The sequence below is a fragment of the Vulpes lagopus genome, chromosome 5 (genome assembly GCF_018345385.1).
Source record: "Vulpes lagopus strain Blue_001 chromosome 5, ASM1834538v1, whole genome shotgun sequence".
NCBI lineage: Eukaryota > Metazoa > Chordata > Mammalia > Carnivora > Canidae > Vulpes > Vulpes lagopus.
The window spans coordinates 93,792,247-93,812,216 of NC_054828.1; the positions used below are offsets into that span (position 1 = coordinate 93,792,247).

At 41.2% G+C, this 19,970-nt stretch overlaps 1 protein-coding gene and 1 long non-coding RNA gene across 2 annotated transcripts in view; one reads left to right on the plus strand and one right to left on the minus strand.

Annotated features, from left to right (window-relative positions):
• Positions 1 to 19,970, plus strand: part of DNAH6 (dynein axonemal heavy chain 6) — a 236,551-nt gene that overhangs the window by 124,455 nt on the left and 92,126 nt on the right. The window contains exons 41-45 of the mRNA XM_041756154.1: positions 418 to 549; positions 7,399 to 7,570; positions 9,035 to 9,181; positions 10,070 to 10,143; positions 12,091 to 12,245. Of these exons, the coding sequence (XP_041612088.1) occupies positions 418 to 549; positions 7,399 to 7,570; positions 9,035 to 9,181; positions 10,070 to 10,143; positions 12,091 to 12,245 (680 nt within the window). The remainder of the gene's footprint in view (positions 1 to 417; positions 550 to 7,398; positions 7,571 to 9,034; positions 9,182 to 10,069; positions 10,144 to 12,090; positions 12,246 to 19,970) is intronic.
• On the minus strand, positions 398 to 15,799 carry LOC121491347. Its single transcript, XR_005987939.1, has 3 exons — positions 15,743 to 15,799; positions 7,723 to 7,811; positions 398 to 531 (listed from the first exon to the last, which is right to left on the minus strand). It is a non-coding gene; the product is annotated as an uncharacterized LOC121491347 (long non-coding RNA).

A 19,970-nucleotide genomic window follows, 5' to 3' on the forward strand; every position in this document is an offset into this window, starting at 1 on the left:
GTGTGTAAATTCAGCATTCCAGTGATTTTATAGGACATAACTACTGCAAATAACAAGAATCAACTATACTTAATATTTGTTGAATGAATATCTTTTAACCTAACATACAACTTCTTGACAATTTTTTAAGACTAAATGTTTATATAGGTGTATTTCTACAGATAGAGGCACTAGCTGAGTGACCTTGAGCAATAACTACCCAGGGTCTTGATTTTTTTTCATCTACAGAATGAGGGTAATGGTAGTGATCTCCTGAGGTGGTGATCTCCTAAGTCAGATAATGTGTAGGAAGACATAAGGTAATGCTTTCATATGGTACGTCCTCAAAAATGTGTTGGTTCTGAGTCCTGCCACTGGTATGGGCAGATGTCATCTCTTTCTTTGTGGGCTGACTTGTGTGGACTTCTTCCCACCCAGGATGTAACAATCGTATCAGCATGTGCACCTCCAGGTGGTGGCCGCAACCCTGTGACTCCCCGCTTCATCCGACATTTCAGCATGCTGTGCCTTCCAATGCCCTCCGAGCACAGTCTGAAACAGATTTTTCAGGTGAGTGTGAACTTAAATCTCAGCAGGAGGGAAAAAGAAAACATATCTGTTCCAAAATTCCCAGTCAGAATAGGCTGTTGTGTTTCAGAGGAGCCCATCTGTCCCTTTTCTGAGCAGAAAAGGTAAACACAGGGGCATCTGGGCAGTAGCTGATGGTGAAGCAGAAGAGCTAGGTTCCTATCTCACAGAGTCAAAGAATGAATTTCATGAACAAAGAAGAGTGAGTAAAGTGATAGAAGTGTATTAAGTGAGGATACAGAAAAAGCTCTCAGAAGTGAGAGGGAACCCAACAGGGTTGCCACTGAAGGCTTTTTAGGCTGGCATTTTATTGAAAACTTGACCAGAGAGTTTGTGGCTTTGAGTTGTGTTGTCTTAGTTTGAGCAAGGACTGTTGATAATACCCTTAATGACTTGACTTCTTTGTGGTCTGGTCATTTTCTGTGATTACATTGTAGCTGCCAAAGAAAAATACTTCCTAATATCCAGGGCCAGGTGGGCTGGTCTATTCCCTTATCTCTTGTTTCTTTACATCTCAACTTTTTTGGGACTTTGTTTTGTGAGCCTGATTCCATGGCCCCCTACCTATCTCTCCCTATCTAGCCCTGCATGTCCCTTACACAACAGGCATTTGCATCATTGCCTTCTGTGTTTGTGGTCTCAGAGATAGTTTTAGGGATGCAGAGAGACTGCCAAAGACTTTATCCTGGACCCTTGATTCTTGGCATTCAGCAGATGCTGTCTACTACCCAGACCCCCTCTCTGTTCCTCTCATACCTGACCACCAGGTCTTGTGTGCCCCACCACCCACCAAATACAGCTCCTGATATGCCAGCAAGCTCAAGCAAAACACAGCTAACCTAGAATTCATTGCCTCACTGCCACCACCACCTCCAACAAAAACAACCACCCAAATTCTTCTACCTGTACACATTTCCCTAAGGGGCCACTTCCTTAAATGGGAAAAATAATTGTGCCTACCCTGTAAATAAATGCTTAGCAGAAGTGTTCAATAAAGATGCAACATTACTTTAAGTGGAATGACAAGAGAACATAAAGCAGCACAACTAGAGTGAGCATACCATAACCAACCAGAAAATGCTTATAGAGAAGATTGCGAGCTGTCTTGGGAGACAAGAATTGACAGGGAGGAACAGATCCTGGGAACAGTCAAATGCAGTCACGGGGGCAAGAAATGGTGATGTGGGCACACAGGTAGAATCAGATAGGTAGGTGACTGGTTTAGAGAAGCTGACTTTAATGATAAATCACTGAGGAGCCAAAGAGGGGCAGTGACACTGGCATTAAGTGAGCCTCTGCATTCACCAGCATTGGCCTCTCCTTCCAACAGGACCTCTCAGAGGAGAAAAAGGAACAGAGCCATCACATACACAACCTTTTAGTACATGAAAAGTGGTTTTCATACTGAAATAGCTTATATCCATGGGAAATTATTTTTAATGAATTTAAGGTAGTTTCAGTAAGTTGTTTAGGAGCTAATGCCAAAATGACATAAGAATCACCCATTTTGAAAAACTTCTGTTTTTCAAACTTTTGTCTTATAGAATAATTTAGAACATGAAAGAGTGGGAGTGTATCTCCTATAACAAAGTACAGAACAAAACATGAAGTGAGTAACAGGGAGAACACAGGCATAAGAAGAATTTCTTTTAACCCCCTCACATTTTGTTGAGATCTATTGGGTATAATTTGAAGTTTGAGATGGGTGACTCCCAATCATTCTATCATGACACACTTTGTGATGTGATCAGCAGTGAGGTATGTCCCAAGTAACCTATGCCTGATGATAAAATGCTGAATTTACTAATTACTTCATATTTTAATAAATGAAAGCAAACTCAAGGTTATCCCAACAAGAATGTCATTTCCTAATCGTTCCACAGTGCTCTCTTGGTGGGAAGGAAAATATGGAGTCTGGGCTCCTGGAAATGAAATGATTCCTTACCCTCAGGCTTCTCCACAGGAACTGTGTCATCCATAGGGACATCATCCAGCAAGCACATCCCAGCTGAAAATAGGAGCTGCCTCTTCCAACTGTAACTTACAGACTACTATTTAACACTTGTGCTAAGTGTAGGTAGAAAAGGAAATGAAAAGCACCAAAACTGAGAGAGATCCCAGGGCCACTGGGTTGAACTAGATTCAGGTGGGGAAGCATATACTCCTCACAGACAGGATATTTTCCCTATAGAAGAGAAGAATTTACTCTAGACCTATGGATCCCAAACTCTACTTTCCATCACAACCCATCCAAGCAGTACTCAAGAGTTCATGGCCCACTTTCCCTGTGCTTGGTCACTGTACAAGGGGAAAGAACTTGGGGGGACCAGCAAGAACTGAAGAAAAGCAAATCAATATGTTAAATTTGTCATTAGCAACATGAAGTAACTAATTTATTGCTACCATCCAAAAGAAGCCTCTGAGTCTAAATGGTAAATGTACAGTGTGTTTGCAGGAGGTACATAATGTTTTTAACCATCTATTTCTAAAACAATCAGTAGTATCACTGCACTTTCTTTGAGAAAGACTCTTTGAGAGTCTGTTGCAAGTTAGCTAAACAGCACATATATGCAGGGAGCACATAACTAAAGACAGGTCAGAATTTGCCATGTTTTGGATTATGTGTGGTTATGGGTAACTCACCCTTGAGCCACATTCATACATGTCTTAGTGTTTACTTATTGAAAATGTATATACCAAAAATGTATATCACTATACATTCTAAAGGTAAGCTAAATAGCACAGAACCAATTAAATTGATAATGTCATTAAATTAGATATAATTTCTAATTAGAAAGATATAACATCAGTAATTAAAAACAATGATCAACTCCACGAAATATTAATAGTGTCCTCATGCCAAAGCATCCTTCCCCCAAACTTTGGGAATTCTGGCTCTCTCATGTGTGCATATTCTTAGTAGAAGCTTTTCAAAGTTGTCAAATATGTCATGTGAGCCAGATCTTTGAATAGAAGACCAAGCTGTGGTCCTCAGTAAACTCTAGAATGACATGCTAATTTTAATTTATGAATATCAGTTGAGTAGCCCTTAATTTCATTTATTAAAGAAATATTTAGGAGCATCTACCAGGTGATAGACATTGGTACTACATTTTTTTTAAGATTTTTATTTATTTATTCATGAGAGACACTGAGAGAGAAGCAGAGACACAGGCAGAGGGAGAAGCAGGCTCCATGCAGGGAGCCCGATGTGGGATTCGATCCTGGGACTCCAGGATCACACCCTGGGCCGAAGGCAGGCACTAAATCGCTGAGCCATTCAGGGATCCCCCTGGTACTACATTTTAAACAAATCAGATGTCATCTTTGTCCTCATGGAGCTTCGGCCATGGAGATAGATAATAAGCAGATAACTGAACTAATATGTATTATATTAATACTAAATATAAAAAACTAATTTAGTTACATTTATATAACTATTTTTATATTTTTGTGATAAAGAATAAACAGACTAGAATTTTGATTTTTTATGTATAGTATATATATAATATGTATAGTAAAATTTTTATTTTATATATATTGAGATGGTCCTACTCAAAATGTGGGCCCTATGGAGAATGTTAAACATATGTTGGGGGCCTGGGGGCGGGGGGTGGGTAGCTCAAAAGATAGTCCTCATAAGCTGCTAAAACTAATGTTCAATGAGGAGGCTCGTTGAAATAAATACTTGAGTTTATTTTAAAATATCTCATATACGACAGCCCAAAATCTAAAGTCACAAGGACTAACAAGCATCAATGTGCATTCTGGTGGCTTCCCAACCATCATGATGGGAATTTACCTATTTAAAAAATCTATAATAATTGCCCCAAGCATCTAGGGGCAGCAGGCTAGCTAATATATATGTCCTCAGAGATTGTGGCAAGTTATATATGGGAAGATGAGAAAGCCATGAGAGTCACTGACAGGAGGAATCAGGGAAGGCCTCTCCAAGGAGATGACAGGTAACCTAAAACACAGGAATAAAAAAGTCCCTGCCAGCAGAGAGCCCTAAGGCAGGGGGATGGGGTGTGGGGAGGTGGGGACTGGAAGGGTTGCGGGGAGTAGCCATGCAGAGACCCTGAGGAGAAGGAAAGAGCCTGTGTGGCTGGGTCACAGTGAGCAATGGGGAAGAGGCAAAGTGAAGAGCCAGGCAGGTAAGTCTTGACTCACAGGTGAGGGCAGAGCCTGATCTTCCTGACTGAAGGTAACCAAAGGGAGACAGGAGTGGAAATGGCAAGGCCAATAGGAGAAGGAGGGGCTGAAGAAGCCCAGATGAAAGACCCCGGGCTGGAATGGGATGATGTCGGGGAAGCAGAGAGGTTCAAGACTACATTCAAGCTACGCTGTGGGGGACAGACAAGGGAAGCCATCAAAGGAAACTTGCAAGTTTCTGATCCAAGCATGGGGTGGGGCCCAATGCTGAGACCGGGAAGCTCAAGAGGGGTGTGTTGTAGTTTTGATGGAGTTGTACCTTAAACATACATGAGGATGAAGTCTATGGAACCTTTGGTCATGTACCCATAAATATCCGAGAGAGTCCCTCAGCTCATTTCCACATGCCACAGAGGCACCTCACAATGACCTCTGAACCCACAGGGAGCAGAAATCTAAATTAGGTGGAGAGCAAGTTGGGTCAGATCACTGGTCAGAAACAAATGCTGCTCAAGCATCACCAGTCACAGAAGACAGGAGTGAGCCTATTCTCAGGGACATATTCTGAAGTGAATGGCAGAGTTTTATCACCCATATGTCCTCGCATAGGAATTCAGCTGATTATTATTAGAAAAAGCATAATCAGATCTGAAATATTTGAAAGATAAATTTTTGGTGTTAAAAATATCTAACCCAGTGGATAGTCTTTCCTCCTTTGTGGAATATTAGTTGACCATAAAGTTGAGGGTCCACTTCTGGATTCTCTATTCTGTTCCATTGATCTATGTGTCTGTTTTTGTTCCAGTACCACACTGTCTTGATGACCACAGCTTTGTAGTACAACCTGAAATCTGGCATTGTGATGCCCCCAGCTATGGTTTTCTTTTATAATATTCCCCTGGCTATTCGGGGTCTTTTCTGATTCCACACAAATCTTAAAATAATTTGTTCCAACTCTCTGAAGAAATCCCATTTTGATAGGGATTGCATTAAATGTGTAAATTGCCCTGGGTAACATTGACATTTTCACAATATTAATTCTGCCAATCCATGAGCATGGAGTATTTTTCCATCTCTTTGTGTCTTCCTCAATTCCTTTCAGAAGTGTTCTATAGTTTTTAGGGTATAGATCCTTTACCTCTTTGGTTAGGTTTATTCCTAGGTATCTTATGCTTTTGGGTGCAATTGTAAATGGGGTTGACTCCTTAATTTCTCTTTCTTCAGTCTCATTGTTAATGTATAGAAATGCCACTGATTTCTGGGCATTGATTTTGTATCCTGCCACACTGCCAAATTGCTGTATGAGTTCTAGCAATCTTGGAGTGGAGTCTTTGACCATCCACTGGAAAAAAGACAGTCTCTTCAATAAATGGTGCTGGGAAAATTGGACATCCACATGCAGAACAATGAAACTAGACCATTCTCTTGCACCATACACAAAGATAAACTCAAAATGGATGAAAGATCTAAATGTGAGACAAGATTCCTTCAAAATCCTAGAGGAGAACACAGGCAACACCCTTTTTTAACTCGGCCACAGTAACTTCTCACAAGATACATCCATGAAGGCAAAAGAAACAAAAGCAAAAATGAACTATTGGGACTTCATCAAGATAAGAAGCTTTTGCACAGTCAACAAAACTCAAAGACAACCTACAGGATGGGAGAAGATATTTGCAAATGACGTATCAGGTAAAGGGCTAGTATCCAAGATCTATAAAGAACTTATTAAACTCAACAGCAAAGAAACAAACAATCCAATCATGAAATGGGCAAAAGACATGGACAGAAATCTCACAGAGGAAGACATCGACATGGCCAACAAGCACATGAGAAAATCTGCATCCCTTGCCATCAGGGAAATACAAATCAAAACCACAATGAGATACCACCTCACACCAGTGAGAATGGGGAAAATTAACAAGGCAGGAAACCACAAATGTTGGAGAGGATGTGGAAAAAGGAGAAAGGAGTGCAACTCTTACACTGTTGGTGGGAATGTGAACTGGTGCAGCCACTCTGGAAAACTGTGTGGAGGTTCCTCAAAGAGTTAAAAATAGACCTGCCCTACGACCCAGCAATTGCACTGCTGGGGATTTACCCCAAAGATGCAAATGCAATGAAACGCCGGGACACCTGCACCCCAATGTTTCTAGCAGCAATGTCCACAATAGCCAAACTGTGGAAGGAGCTTCGGTGTCCATCGAAAGATGAATGGGTAAAGAAGATGTGGTTTATGTATACAATGGAATATTACTCAGCCATTAGAAACGACAAATACCCACCATTTGCTTCAACGTGGATAGAACTGGAGGGTATTATGCTGAGTGAAATAAGTCAATTGGAAAAGGACAAACATTATATGGTCTCATTCATTCATTCATTTGGGGAATATAAAAAATAGTGAAAGGGAATAAAGGGGAAAGGAGAAAAAATAAGTGGGAAATATCAGAAAGGGAGACAGAACATGAAAGACTCCTAACTCTGGGAAACGAACTAGGGGTGGTGGAAGGGGAGGTGGGCGGGGGTGGGGGTGACTGGGTGGCAGGCACTGAGGTGGGCACTTGACGGGATGAGCAGTGGATGTTATTCTGTATGTTGACAAATTGAACACCAATAAAAAATAAATTTATTTTAAAAAAATCTAACCCTTTCACATTATGTTTCTTGTTCTAGGCCATCTTAAATGGCTTCCTCAGTGACTTCCCACCAGCTGTAAAGCAAACCGCACCAAACATTGTAGAAGCCGCAGTTGAGATTTACAACAGATTGAGTGTTGACCTTCTGCCAACACCGGCCAAGTCCCACTATGTCTTTAACTTGAGAGATTTATCCAAATGTGTACAAGGTAATGTATGGAACTCTCATTCTCTGACCTGCAAACTCCTTTCATTTCCATTCATCCCCAATCTCTTGGTAGAATTGTATGTACACGAGTCTGTGTGCCCCGCCTGGAAATCCTATTACATGTCCCCTATTCAAGTCACCCTCCACCACCACCTTAGGCTGAGGACGTCATAGCTTCCCTCAGACCACCAGCGCCTCCTTCCATTTCTTGCTTCCAGCTGATAATGTGTCTTCTTATTTCACTGAAAAAAAAAAGAAAAGAAATCAAACCAGAAGTACCTCATCTTCCAAATCTCCCAGACCACCTGCTGCCTTCCTTCCCCGTAGTGGTTGAGTTGGCCCTGGTCTGATCACGTGCCAATACCCCCTCAGACACTGAATTCCCTCCCCTTCAGCCTACTCAAGGATTTTGCGCTTATGTTGTATGGTTCATCTTGTCTGCCATGTACACCTATATGTAGAGTAAATATTCTCCCTATGCCCGTCTGCACTGTGCTGTGAGAAGTGAAGGGTCCCCAGAGAGAATGAACACTTCAAGGACTGCTATCCATAACTGCTTTTGCTGTAACTTGGTATTACTAGAACTGTGTTGACTGTTATAATTTATATCCATACAAAGAGTAATCAGAGTAACTTGGAGTAGAAGCCAGAAGGACCAAGGGCATTTGGTGAGGACTGAACCTTGGGAAAGAATGAGAGAGGCAATTGGAGTTTTGAAAACAGTGTAAAGGTCAGAGGTGGGGGTGAGGGGAGTTACTAGAAGCATGTTTGTATATTAAAGAGATGTAACACTCCTCACTTAACATGTGGCAACCCAGTGTAATAATGAGATGAACATGGCCTGTACTGTGAAGTCTGACCACTTCGCCTCTTCAGTTAAAGAAATATCACAAAACAAGAAAAAGGGTTTTGCCAGATAATGTGTCCAGTTTTACTTTCAAAAAGTGAGATCACTGTTATTCTATGAGTGTATACTTGAGTTTATTTTAAAATATCTCATATACAAGAGCCCAGAATCTAAAATCACAAGGACTGACTTACAAGCATCGATGTGCATTCTGGTGGCTTCCCAACCATCATGATGGGAATTTACCTATTTAAAAAATCTATAATAATTGCCCCAAGTATCTAGGGGCAGCAGGCTAACTAATAAATATGTCCCCGGAGATTGTGGCAAGTTATATATGGGAAGATGAGAAAGCCATGAGAGTCACTGACAGGAGGAATCAGGGAAGGTCTCTCCAAGGAGATGACAGGTAACCTAAAACACGGGAATGAAAAAGTCCCTGCCAGCAGAGAGCCCTGAGGCAGGGGGATGGTGTGCTTCCCCACTAGCACCCTAGTGGGGAAGCAGCCATTTGGGGTAGTGTGGGGAGAAAGCTGGACTTAAGGATTTTCTAGTTCAACTGTTACTAGATATTTCACAAATGTAGACGTTTCCTTTTTCCTTTTCTTAAAAAAACAGGTATCCTCCAGTGCGATTCAGGAACAATAAGAGAAGAAATACAGATATTTAGACTCTTTTGCCATGAATGCCAAAGAGTTTTCCATGACCGGTTGATTAATAATGAAGATAAGCACTATTTCCATACTATTTTGACAGAAATGGCCAGTAAATATCAATTATTATTTACCTGTTCTTTTTTATGTATATTTTTTATTGGAGCTCGATTTGCCAACATATAGTAGAACATCCCATCCAGTGCCCCCCAGTGCCCATCACCCAGTCACCCCTCCCCCTGCCCACCTCCCCTTCCACTACCCCTTGTTCTTTTCCCAGAGTTAGGAGTCTCTCATGTTTTGTCACCCTCTCTGATTTTTCCCACTCATTTTCTCTCCTTTCCCCTATAATCCCTTTCACAATTTTTTTATATTCCCCATATGAGTGAAACCATATAATGATTGTCCTTCTCCGGTTGACTTACTTCACTCAGCATAATACCTGCTCTTTTTCTTTCTTTGGTTGGGGGGGGGCAGGGGCCTATAAAAGCAATTTGATTTCTACAAAGAAAAACTAAAATGAGCTTAGATAAAGTAAAGCAAAATAAATTTTAGTTCATTCATGGGTAAAAGTTTTTCTCTTCGATGATTCAATATATAGACATATATGAAAGATTAGGGAAATAATTTTATTAAAATTCAGGAAGAGTTAATATTTTGAGTTCAGTATAGAATTTTAAGTAGAAAAGGGAAAGTAGGAGAACCAGCATTTTGTCTGCTAAGAAGCCAGGATATCTCTAAAGTATGCCTTATTTATTAAATGTATATTCAATATCTATTATTTAATAAAATATTTATTAATATTAAGCATTCTTAATCTTAAATCCAGGAGATTATCAACCAAACTAAAATGGTGTGCTGTTAACCTGTCTTTCTCTCACTTTCATTTACTAGTTAAGCCTTCTACGTAAAGTAACAGCTGATATTATTCTGTATATCTGATTGAAATACTACATTCAAGCTTAACATATATTAAAAATTGATTTTGTTTTTTGAATAGACAAACATTTTGGAATTGCAATTGGCCTGGAATATTTTTTGACTAGACCCATCATCTTTGGAGACTTTATTAAGGCAAGTATGTTGAATTGACTACATTTTAAGATAAATAAAGCATTTACTATTTTACAGTTCAATTTCATATTTAACAAGAACTTTACATCTCTGAAGATTAAAGATATAGACCAAGGGTTGGCAAACTATGGCCCCCAGGCCATATCTATCCCATTGCCCATTGTTGTAAATAAAATTCTGTGGAAACACAGCCAAACCCACTTGACCAGGTACTGTTTTTCATATGGTTGCTTTCATATTACAAGACAAAGCAGAGGGGCGCCTGGGTGGTTCAGTGGTTGAGCATCTGCCTTTGGCTCAGGTCGTGTTCCCGGGGTTCCAGGGTTGGAGTCCCCACATCAGGCTCCTTGCATAGAGCCTGCTTCTCCCTCTGCCTATGTCTCTGCCTATCTCTCTCTGGGTCTCTCATAAATGGCTAAAAAAAATCTTAAAAAAAAAAAAAACAGAGTGGAGTACTTGCAATAAAGACTATATGACCTGCAAAACCTAAAATACTTATTATCTAGCCCTTTAGAGAAACAGATTCTAACTTCTGATCTAGTCACATTCATTTTGGTAACAGTCTGAATCAGATACCCATCAGATTTTTTATATGGAAAGAAGCAGGTTTAATTTCTCAACCCAGGACTAGCGTCCCCCTTGCTGTATTCTGTATAGCTGTTCAGCGTGTGCTCACATGCTTCCAGCAGCTAATTAGGTAGCAGTGCTGCCCTCCTCATTTCAGGGTAGCTCTCATCAGTAGCAAATTTTTTCTTACATTATGCTCCTCAATTTGTACCTCCAATAACATGTACCTACCGGCTCTAATTTTACCTTCTAGAACTGCCTTGAATAAGTCTTCCATCTAACCCCCCTACGTATGCTGATGGATGTTGTTTTATCAAGTTGACTCTTGTTTGGGTACAACATTCCTAGTATCCCCAAGAGGGCAGGGGCTGTGTCTGTTCTGTTTGCCCTAAATCCCCAGCTTCCTACTCAGAGCTAGGTATAGCTCAATCAGCACTGGTTAGACAAAAGAATGAAGTTGTCTTTATATTGCATGTATGCAATTACCTCATCACCATGGTAACCCTGACAAATAAAAAAGATAAATAATTCATTTATATGCAATATATCTATTTAAATGTATTATTAAAAATGAAGTCCAAAGTTTGTTTCCAGGTAGTGATTATATTTCCCATGTGTTTCTACTGCTATAATCATCAAATAGGGGAATAAAGTAAAGGGAAAAGAACAATCGGATCTTTCTTGCATTACATATAAGTATTTTAGTCAATGGCTCCAAATGAAAATGCCCCCTGGGCAGTTGCTACAGCAAAGAAAAGACCTCATGGACAGGTCCACACAGGACTTCAAACAGGAACTCAATTCCCAAATTGAATTTACCCAAAATTTCATTCTCAATGATTTATTTAATCAGATGACAGCTGTGTAAAAACTACATGTAGTTCTGGAATGACTGTTTATATTCATAACAACCTGGCATGCATAACTTTCAGCCCATTTAGCTTCTCTGATGTCACCAGCCTGAGAGCAAAAGTACAAAACCAAAGTAAGAACAGTGAGAAACTGGAAACCTATTTCTGAGCTCCCTTGTGAATTTTATAGCAAAGATCATTGAAACTCCAGTGTTCCATTTGAAGTTAAATGAAATGGATTTTCAGTTATCCATGAAAATCTGAGTTGCTTAGCCCCACTTCCTTGGTTTTAATATAATAGCAAGAATAGCTATATATATATTATGTATATATAATAGCTATATTAGCTATATAAATGTATGTATATAAGAATAAATATATGTATAATAGGTATTATATATAATATGTATGCAAATGATTACATAACGGATAAAATGATGTTCCCTCCTACAGTCATGAATATTGTGTATATTTCTGTATCATAACTGATCTAACTAACTTGGTCCCTCTCCCCTAAATCATCTTACAGTTTGGAGCAGATAAGATGGATAGGATTTATGATGACATGCCTGATATGGAGAAAATCGCAAATGTTCTAGAGGACTATCTTGATGATTATAACCTTATAAATCCCAAAGAAGTAAAGTTGGTCTTCTTCCAGGATGCTATAGAACATGTTTCAAGGTATAGTACTATTAGGTGCCCAATAATGCCCTGATCTAATTTATTTTGTATTAAAAGGTAAGAATTAAGTTATGCAGAAGTCTTTAAATAGATTGCAATACGGACAAAGGTCTATGAGCAAATCTTGCTATAACGTAAAAGTTATCATATATATTATATGTTTATATATATATATATATTTTAGAAAGGGGATGAGAGGGGGAGAGAAAGCAGGGGTGGGGAGGGACAGAGGGAGAGGGAGAGAATCTCTTTTTTTAAATTTAAATTCAATTTGCCAACATATAATATAACACTCAGTGCTCATCCCATCAAGTGTCCCCCTTAGTGCCCGTCACCCAGTTACCCCATCCCCCCTCCTCCCCTTCCATAACCCTTTATTTGTTTCTCAGAGTTAAGAGTCTCTCATGATTTGTCTCTAACTTTTCCCCATTCAGTTTCCTCCCTTCCCTTAGGGTCTCTTTCACATTTTTTTATTCCACATATGAGTAAAACCATATGATAATTTTCTTTCTCTGATTGATGAGAGAATTTTAAGCAGGCTCCACCCCCAGTGTGGAGCCTGATGGAGGACTTGAACTCAAGATCCTGAGATCATGACCTGGGCCAAAATCAAGAGTCAGACACTTAACTGAGTGAGCCACACAGGTGCCCCTTTTATATATTTTAAATATAAGTGGCATGAACTTTCTGTGGAATCCCAGGGGTTATTTGTGCTAAATATTAATAGATTGTTTTTGTTTGTTTAAAATGCCTTGTCTTATTACAAAAAAAGGATCTAAGGTAGTTTACAGAGATACATGTACAATATAATAAGGTTGATTACATACATGCCTAAAGAAGGGGTTCAAGATTATAGCAAAATGAGTGAAATCCAAGGATTATAGATTCCATCTGCTTATAAGTCTCTTACCTATTGCAAGTTTCCTTTGAGGGCCATCCCTGATAAATAGGTATCTAGCCTGAATATCTGTAGTCCTTGAAGCATATAGCGCTTTTTAAAATGTTTTTGTTCCAGTATAATTAACATACAGTGTTGTATTAGTTTTGGGTATACAATGCAGTGATTCAGCAATTCCGTATATTACTCAGTACTCATCATGACAAACACACTCTTAATCCCCTTCACCTGCTTCATCTCACACACACACACCCATCAATTTGTTCTCTATGGTTAAGAGTCTGGTTTTTTTCCTCCCTTTTTTTCTTTGTTCGTTTATTAAATTCCACATATGAGGGAAAAATCATATGATGCACCACTTTTTAAAGTGCACTTGTATACTGTTGGACAACTCCAAATCTGCTCCCTGTGACATCTGGTATCTGTCCCATCCTGTGAAGTAGTGGCAATAATGGCATTCAGCGTGAATATAAAACCATGATATGGAGTATCTCATTTAACTGTGATAATACCTCTCTATTACTCAATATCCTAATCTCTCTACAAGTATGGTTCGGAGAATGTTCCAGTGGTCTGTTGCTATATAAGCTGCCACCCTTAGTAGCTACATTATTTCATGATCTCATGGTTCCCAGTGGTTCTATCTTGGGGTCTCAATGCAGTGTAAAGTCAGACCTGGAGCATGTGCCACATCTCTGCCTCTGTCTCTCTAGCACGACAGCATAAGTGTCTGGGATTCTCCCACGGATCTGGGCTCCAAAGGCCTGTGCCCTGAAAGCCATGAAGCCAAATGGCCTCTCATGACTTAGCCTTGGAAGTCACATAGCATTACTTCTACTATACTGTTAGCCAAAGGAGTGACACAGGCCCATCCAGTTCACACGAAGGGGTCAGAGACTCCATCTCTTGACAGGATCAAAGAGCAAGTAGGACCAGAAATAGTACTGCAGCCATGTTTGGACAATACTGTGTATCACAGAGAGATTAGCTGAATTGTCCAAAGTCCCCTTAAAGGTAATAGGTCATAGGCTTACTGAGGCCTACTGTGAATCTCATCTAGTACTTGCAGCAGGTGCCACCACCCCAAATGGATCCACTTTTTTCAGTACAGCCCTCAAAATATTTGAAAATCATGACCAGGCTCCTCTTAGTTTTATATTCTCTGGGAGGATGTAACCCAGAGCTTCCACTATTTCCTGTTAGGGATTATTTCCAGCCTCAACATACTGAACACTTGAGAATTTCTCCACATGCCACTTAAAAATGTGATATCCATACTTGATATAGTATTCTGTGCAATCTACAGTGTGAAGTGTGTTTAAGGACAGGATTTCCCATGGTTTGCTACCATGGCAAGAATTCAATGACTTTGTTTTTTTCCTTTGTCAACTATGTTTTAGTGTGGCATCATGTTAAGTTTGACAGTTAAATCCTCAGGACTTTTTTTCTATAAACCATAAGCAATCAAGTCTTTTATCTTTCCTATACTTCTGCTGTTTAATTAACTCTAATTCAATAATTTGTCACAACCCCAGTGTTACACAACAGTTTGTCACTGGGTTGTTGAGATACCACTTTCTTCTCACCTATCCCCCTGCCAACATACCCGCACACTACTTCCTAACAGCATTTATCCTATAGTTCACACAGGCCTTAAGCCTGCAAAGAAAAAAATAATGGCAGTACTCTGGTCTGAGGAACTTCGTGGAGAACAGATCAGACGACAGGCAAAGTCAGCTTAATTTTATTTATAATCTTTCTGACTTTTGTGAAAGAGAATCACTAGGCTACTCAAGGATTGCTTAAAATATTACAGGAGGAAATTAAAAGCCATTTGTAGAATGGAGGAGATTTGGTTTTCAGATACACAGAGGGCTGCTGTGTGAATGTAGACATCTTTTTCTAAAAAGGATCAAGAGTTAGGAATTAGAGTAAACAAATGTCTACTTGTAAGAGCTTTCAAATACCTACTGCTGAGTAGCTCTAGGAAGGGCTTCATTATGAACATGAGTTATGGGACAATTACTAAATATTCAGTAATTTAGTAAACATTACATTTCCATTTGTTGGTGACATTTTAGACTTTTTTTTTTTTTTTTTTTTTTTGCCATAGGGTAAGTGGATAAAGGCCTTCTCAACTCAGAAAAAAAAATGTGTTTTTACTTTAGAGCCTGTGTTTTCAGAGGGCAATTTGCTTCAGACTGTTTCCACCCATTACATATGCCCAAAGTTGTCACTGCACTTCAAGGATGGTAAAACAGAACTCTATGAAAATGTAAGCCACTAATTAGGACAGCTGTCTCTTGCCTACTACTGTAGAGAAAATGTAACCTTGGAGGATTTCTTTTCTATCTATTGATATGTAAGTTGACAGAAAGAAGAATAACACCAGGAAGCAGAATGGACAATTTACTTGTTTCCAATAATCTAAGATGAAAATAACCAAATTACTGTACTATACATGAAACAAGGAAAGAGTAACATATAAAGTGCAAGATTTTTATATAATAGTCAATATTTCATCCACTGTAGAATACTTTATGGAAAACAGTAGCAAAACATTATTACATATCCCTTTACCTCCCAATTTTATACCTACCTGGGGGACTGAAGAGAAATAAACAGATGATCCAATGTGTCTTCTGTTAGATGTGCACTGTGATAGAGACATAAGAGTGGAAATGGTGCCTGAATCATCTATTTGCTCACTTCAGGGGAGGAGTTGGCAAAGGATCCTAGGAAAGGAGCCAACAAACTTCTTTTATAAAGGGCCAGGTGATAAATATTTTAGACTCTGTAGGTCATACAGTCCTTGTCACAAACTACTCAATTCTGCCACTGAAACAACAAAAGCAGCCACCTTCAATAAATGAATGAACGAGTTTGACTGTGTTCCAATAAGACTTTATTTATTAGAATACCCAGTGATTTTCACATATCAAAATGTTATTCTTCTTTTGATTTTTTTTGTTAGCCATTTAAAAACTGAAAAACCACTCTTAGCTCATAGGCCATAAAAATTAAAAACAAAACAGTAAAGGGGCGGGGTTTGGCCTACATGCCTTTGTTTGCTGACCCTGTTCTAGACAAAGCTGTGCTATCTAGGAGGTCAAGGCTAGGAAAGAGCAGACTGGCCTGAGGGGGCAGGAGAAGGTGCAAAGCTAAAGGAGACAAATTGGAAAGTTTAATTGCTATTTGAGAAGATCCTGAATAATGACCTAAGAGTCGGCTTTGTCCTGGGGGAGCACTTTTCAATGTGGACTTCCTGTTCTTTGCTCACACTACATAGCCTGTCTGTCCTCTGTCACCAAAGATAATAATGCATGAGGACTATTTAATCAATGTTTGCTAAGTCACAGCTTTTAAGATCTCTAGAAGTTGGTTACTTCAATTTAGATGACTTGTAAAAGTGTCTGAATTTCAGAGAAGAGGCACTCTGAGAGACACCGGGTAAGGGTCCCAGCTGGGGGACCTGAAGCAGGAGTGCAAGCCATAGGTCAAGAGGTGCCCACTCATCCCTACCTGACAATAATTCTCCATTCTGGCTCTGTGAGACCTAAAGTTTTGAACATAAACATCTGAGTCAATGATACAGGTTGTCGCAGGACGTCAACATTCGGAGAAAGCAACAGATACATTTGGAGCAATGTCCTATTCATGTCAGGGATTAACTTTTGCTAGAGAAAGTAATTGCTTGCCTTGAGAAGGACTCTGTCCAGGTCTGGGCACAGCTATCATGGCTGCTGCCTCCCCTCTGAGAGAGCTGGAGGGTGAGGTGCTATGCTCTATCTGCCTCAACTACTTGAGAGACCCCATAGCCATCAACTGTGGTTATGTCTTCTGCTACCACTGCATCATTCAGGTCTTCCTAGTGAATCTACTAAGAAGCCATTGCATTATTCTCTTTGTAAGATTGTCTTTAAGAAAGAAAATATTTGCCATGTGTGGCAGATGGCCAGCCTAGTGGAAAACATCTAGAGGATGAAGGTAGATGAGGAGAGACAACCCAAAGACGACGGACCACTTGAGCAAAATGCAAGAAGCTGTGTGAGCTACATTTGGGATAGTTCCACTATTACTGCAAGGATGACCAACAAATATTTTGTGTTATGTGTTGGGAGTTCCCAGAGTATAGGCATCATACTGCTGTTCTCCTGGAGAAGGATGCACAGACTCATCAGGGTAAAATTTTATTTTTTTCTTTTTTTAAAATTTTATTTATTTCTCCATGAGAGACAGAGAGAGAGGTAGAGATGCAGGCCCCATGCATGGAGCTCGACATGGGACTTGATCCCGGGTCTCCAGGATCATGCCCTGGAAGGCAGGCGCTAAACTGCTGAGCCACCCAGGGATCCCCATCAGGGTAAAATTTTAAACCATCTGAAGATTCTGAAGAAATATAATCCAGAATTATCAGTCCACAGGAGAAGATGAGATTCAGGCCCTGCAGACAAAATTGTAGCATAGGCAGGACATTGTGTCAGTGTTTAAACAGGGCCACCAGTTCTTGAGAGAAAGTACCTATTGGAGCAGTACCTATTGGAGTTAACTGGAAGGGACTGAGCAAGAGCTTGCCAAAGGCAGGAACAGCCATGTCACCAAGGGCTCTGAGGAATTCATCCAATTTCAAACCCATATTTATGAGTTGGGAAAAAAAGCCTCAGCAGCCAGCACTTGGGCTTTTGCAGGACCCAAGTATCCTGCAGATACCCCTGGAAGAAGTTCTGGATAGAAAAGTCTATCGGTGCTGAAATCAAAAAGTGGGCAGAAGAGTTTCAGATAAACTTTATTCTTTAGAGAAAGGACTCAGGGTTCAATGGAAAACTGAGGAGGGATCTGGAGTATATAACCATGAGGATCACCCTGAATTCCCAGATGGCCAATGGCTACCTCTCAGTGTCTCTGAATGGGAAGAACATGATACTCACTGGCTTGTGGATGAACAAATACCAGCATTGGTCAAAGATATACTTGGAAGTGAAAGTGGATAAACTATGGTGGGAAGCAGAGGAAGAAGAAGCATCAATGAAGTACTGGGGTGGAGCCAGTGGTATGTTTGGCACTAGCTATCTTAGTGGATTAATGGGTACCACTGAAGGCTCCACTGGATATAGAAACAAGAATGAAGAGTTGGAGGAGTGGTCTCAGGAAAATGAAATATGGCCAAAATTCTGCCTGGCAGGGGTGGCAAGAGAGTCAGTGGTGAGAAGAGGACTTCTCAACTTCAGCCATGAGAAAGGATTCTGGACTTTGCAGCTGTCTTCAGCAGGGGTGAATATAGGGATTAGCCCTGAGCCTCTCCAAATCCTGTCCTACTGTCCAAGGCATATTGGAGTTGCTCTAGAATATGATGGTGGGAAGGTAACCCCGCCTCCTGTGGGCCACATAGAGCTTGGGAAGGGTGAAGTCGCACCTCTTAAGGTAGGGCAGTGGCCAGCAGCTCCTCGTTGTCATCATTATCATCATCACTATCACTGCTGGCCACTGGCTGGTCACCATGCACAATCTTATACAACAGGAAGATGTAGAGGCCAAGGAGCAACTGGGTGAGTGATGATGGGAAAAATCTCATGCCGCTACCCCCCACCCTATGGCTCAACTCCCTGGGGTCTGCGCAGGTGGAGGCCACATCCTCAGCAGCTGTGATCGCTAGAGCAAAGTTTGGGCTGGACTAGAGAGGGCTGTGGAACTGACTGCTTTCTCCTCCCTCACACCCAGCTATTTTCCCACCTCTTGACTTGCAATCTGTAAAAGACAACAGTGGCTCACACTTCTGGAATTCCCAATTGACCCCAGTCAATTTGGGAGAAACGCACACAGGTAGCTGGAATCAGAGCAGCAGAGAAGTGTGGAAGAAACAAAGGGAGAGAAGCTGCTTTTAGTTTCCCATGCAAATCTCCACCCTCCCCGCATGCCCTCTCCCCTCTTGACCTAGACCCACTCCACCTGCAGACCTCCTCCCTCCTCATGTACCCTCTCCACCTTTGCCCTGTCCCCTCCACCTCAGCCTTCTCCACCTGCACCTGCTCCAACTGCCCACCTCTCCCCTCTCCCATGGCACACCTCCTCAATCTCTGAGGCTCTCCACCTTGTCACCCCTCCCCACCTCTCCTTTTTTTCTTCACTGACACCCTTGCTCTTGCCACAGATCTAGCTGTCCAGCTGGCTCCAAGAATGGCTCTGTGGGCAGGGGCACTCTCCCCAGTCCTGCCCCACCTGCCAGCCCAGACAGTATCTGCTTCCTTCACCCCTTGCAGAGCAGGCTGCAACAATTTCATCTTCATATCTCTAGATGGTTAGCTAGCTGGGCCAAGAACAACAACAGCCTCTTCAGAGGGAGGCTCAGTTACAAAACCCTGTGCCAGGAACAGCAATACTTAACCATCCACCTTCCCCATCACCCCGCCCTCACCCCACCGACACACACACCCAAAAAACCTGGTGTTCACAGTCCCACTTGGAGGATGGAGCGGATACCACCCACTTCACATACTGCAGACGCTGCCACCTGGCATAAGTGGCACCTCAGCCCTCTCAAGCTACTGTCCCCTGTGCACAGCCTGCTCCTGGCCTCCTCTGATCCTCCCCAATCCCATTCCATGGCCCATCTGCACCCCCTTCCCCTTGAAGCTGCCCTAGTGGAGCTTGGTGTGGCCCTGATGGACCAGCAGGCAGCCCTATGAACTTTGCCTGTGCCCATGCCCACCCAGTGACTCATACCTTTCACAGCATGCACATCCGAGGACCCTCAAATGGCAGCAATTCAACACTGTCTGCCAACCCCAGGGTCAGCACCTGTGCACTGGTACCTAGGGATCCAGGAGCAT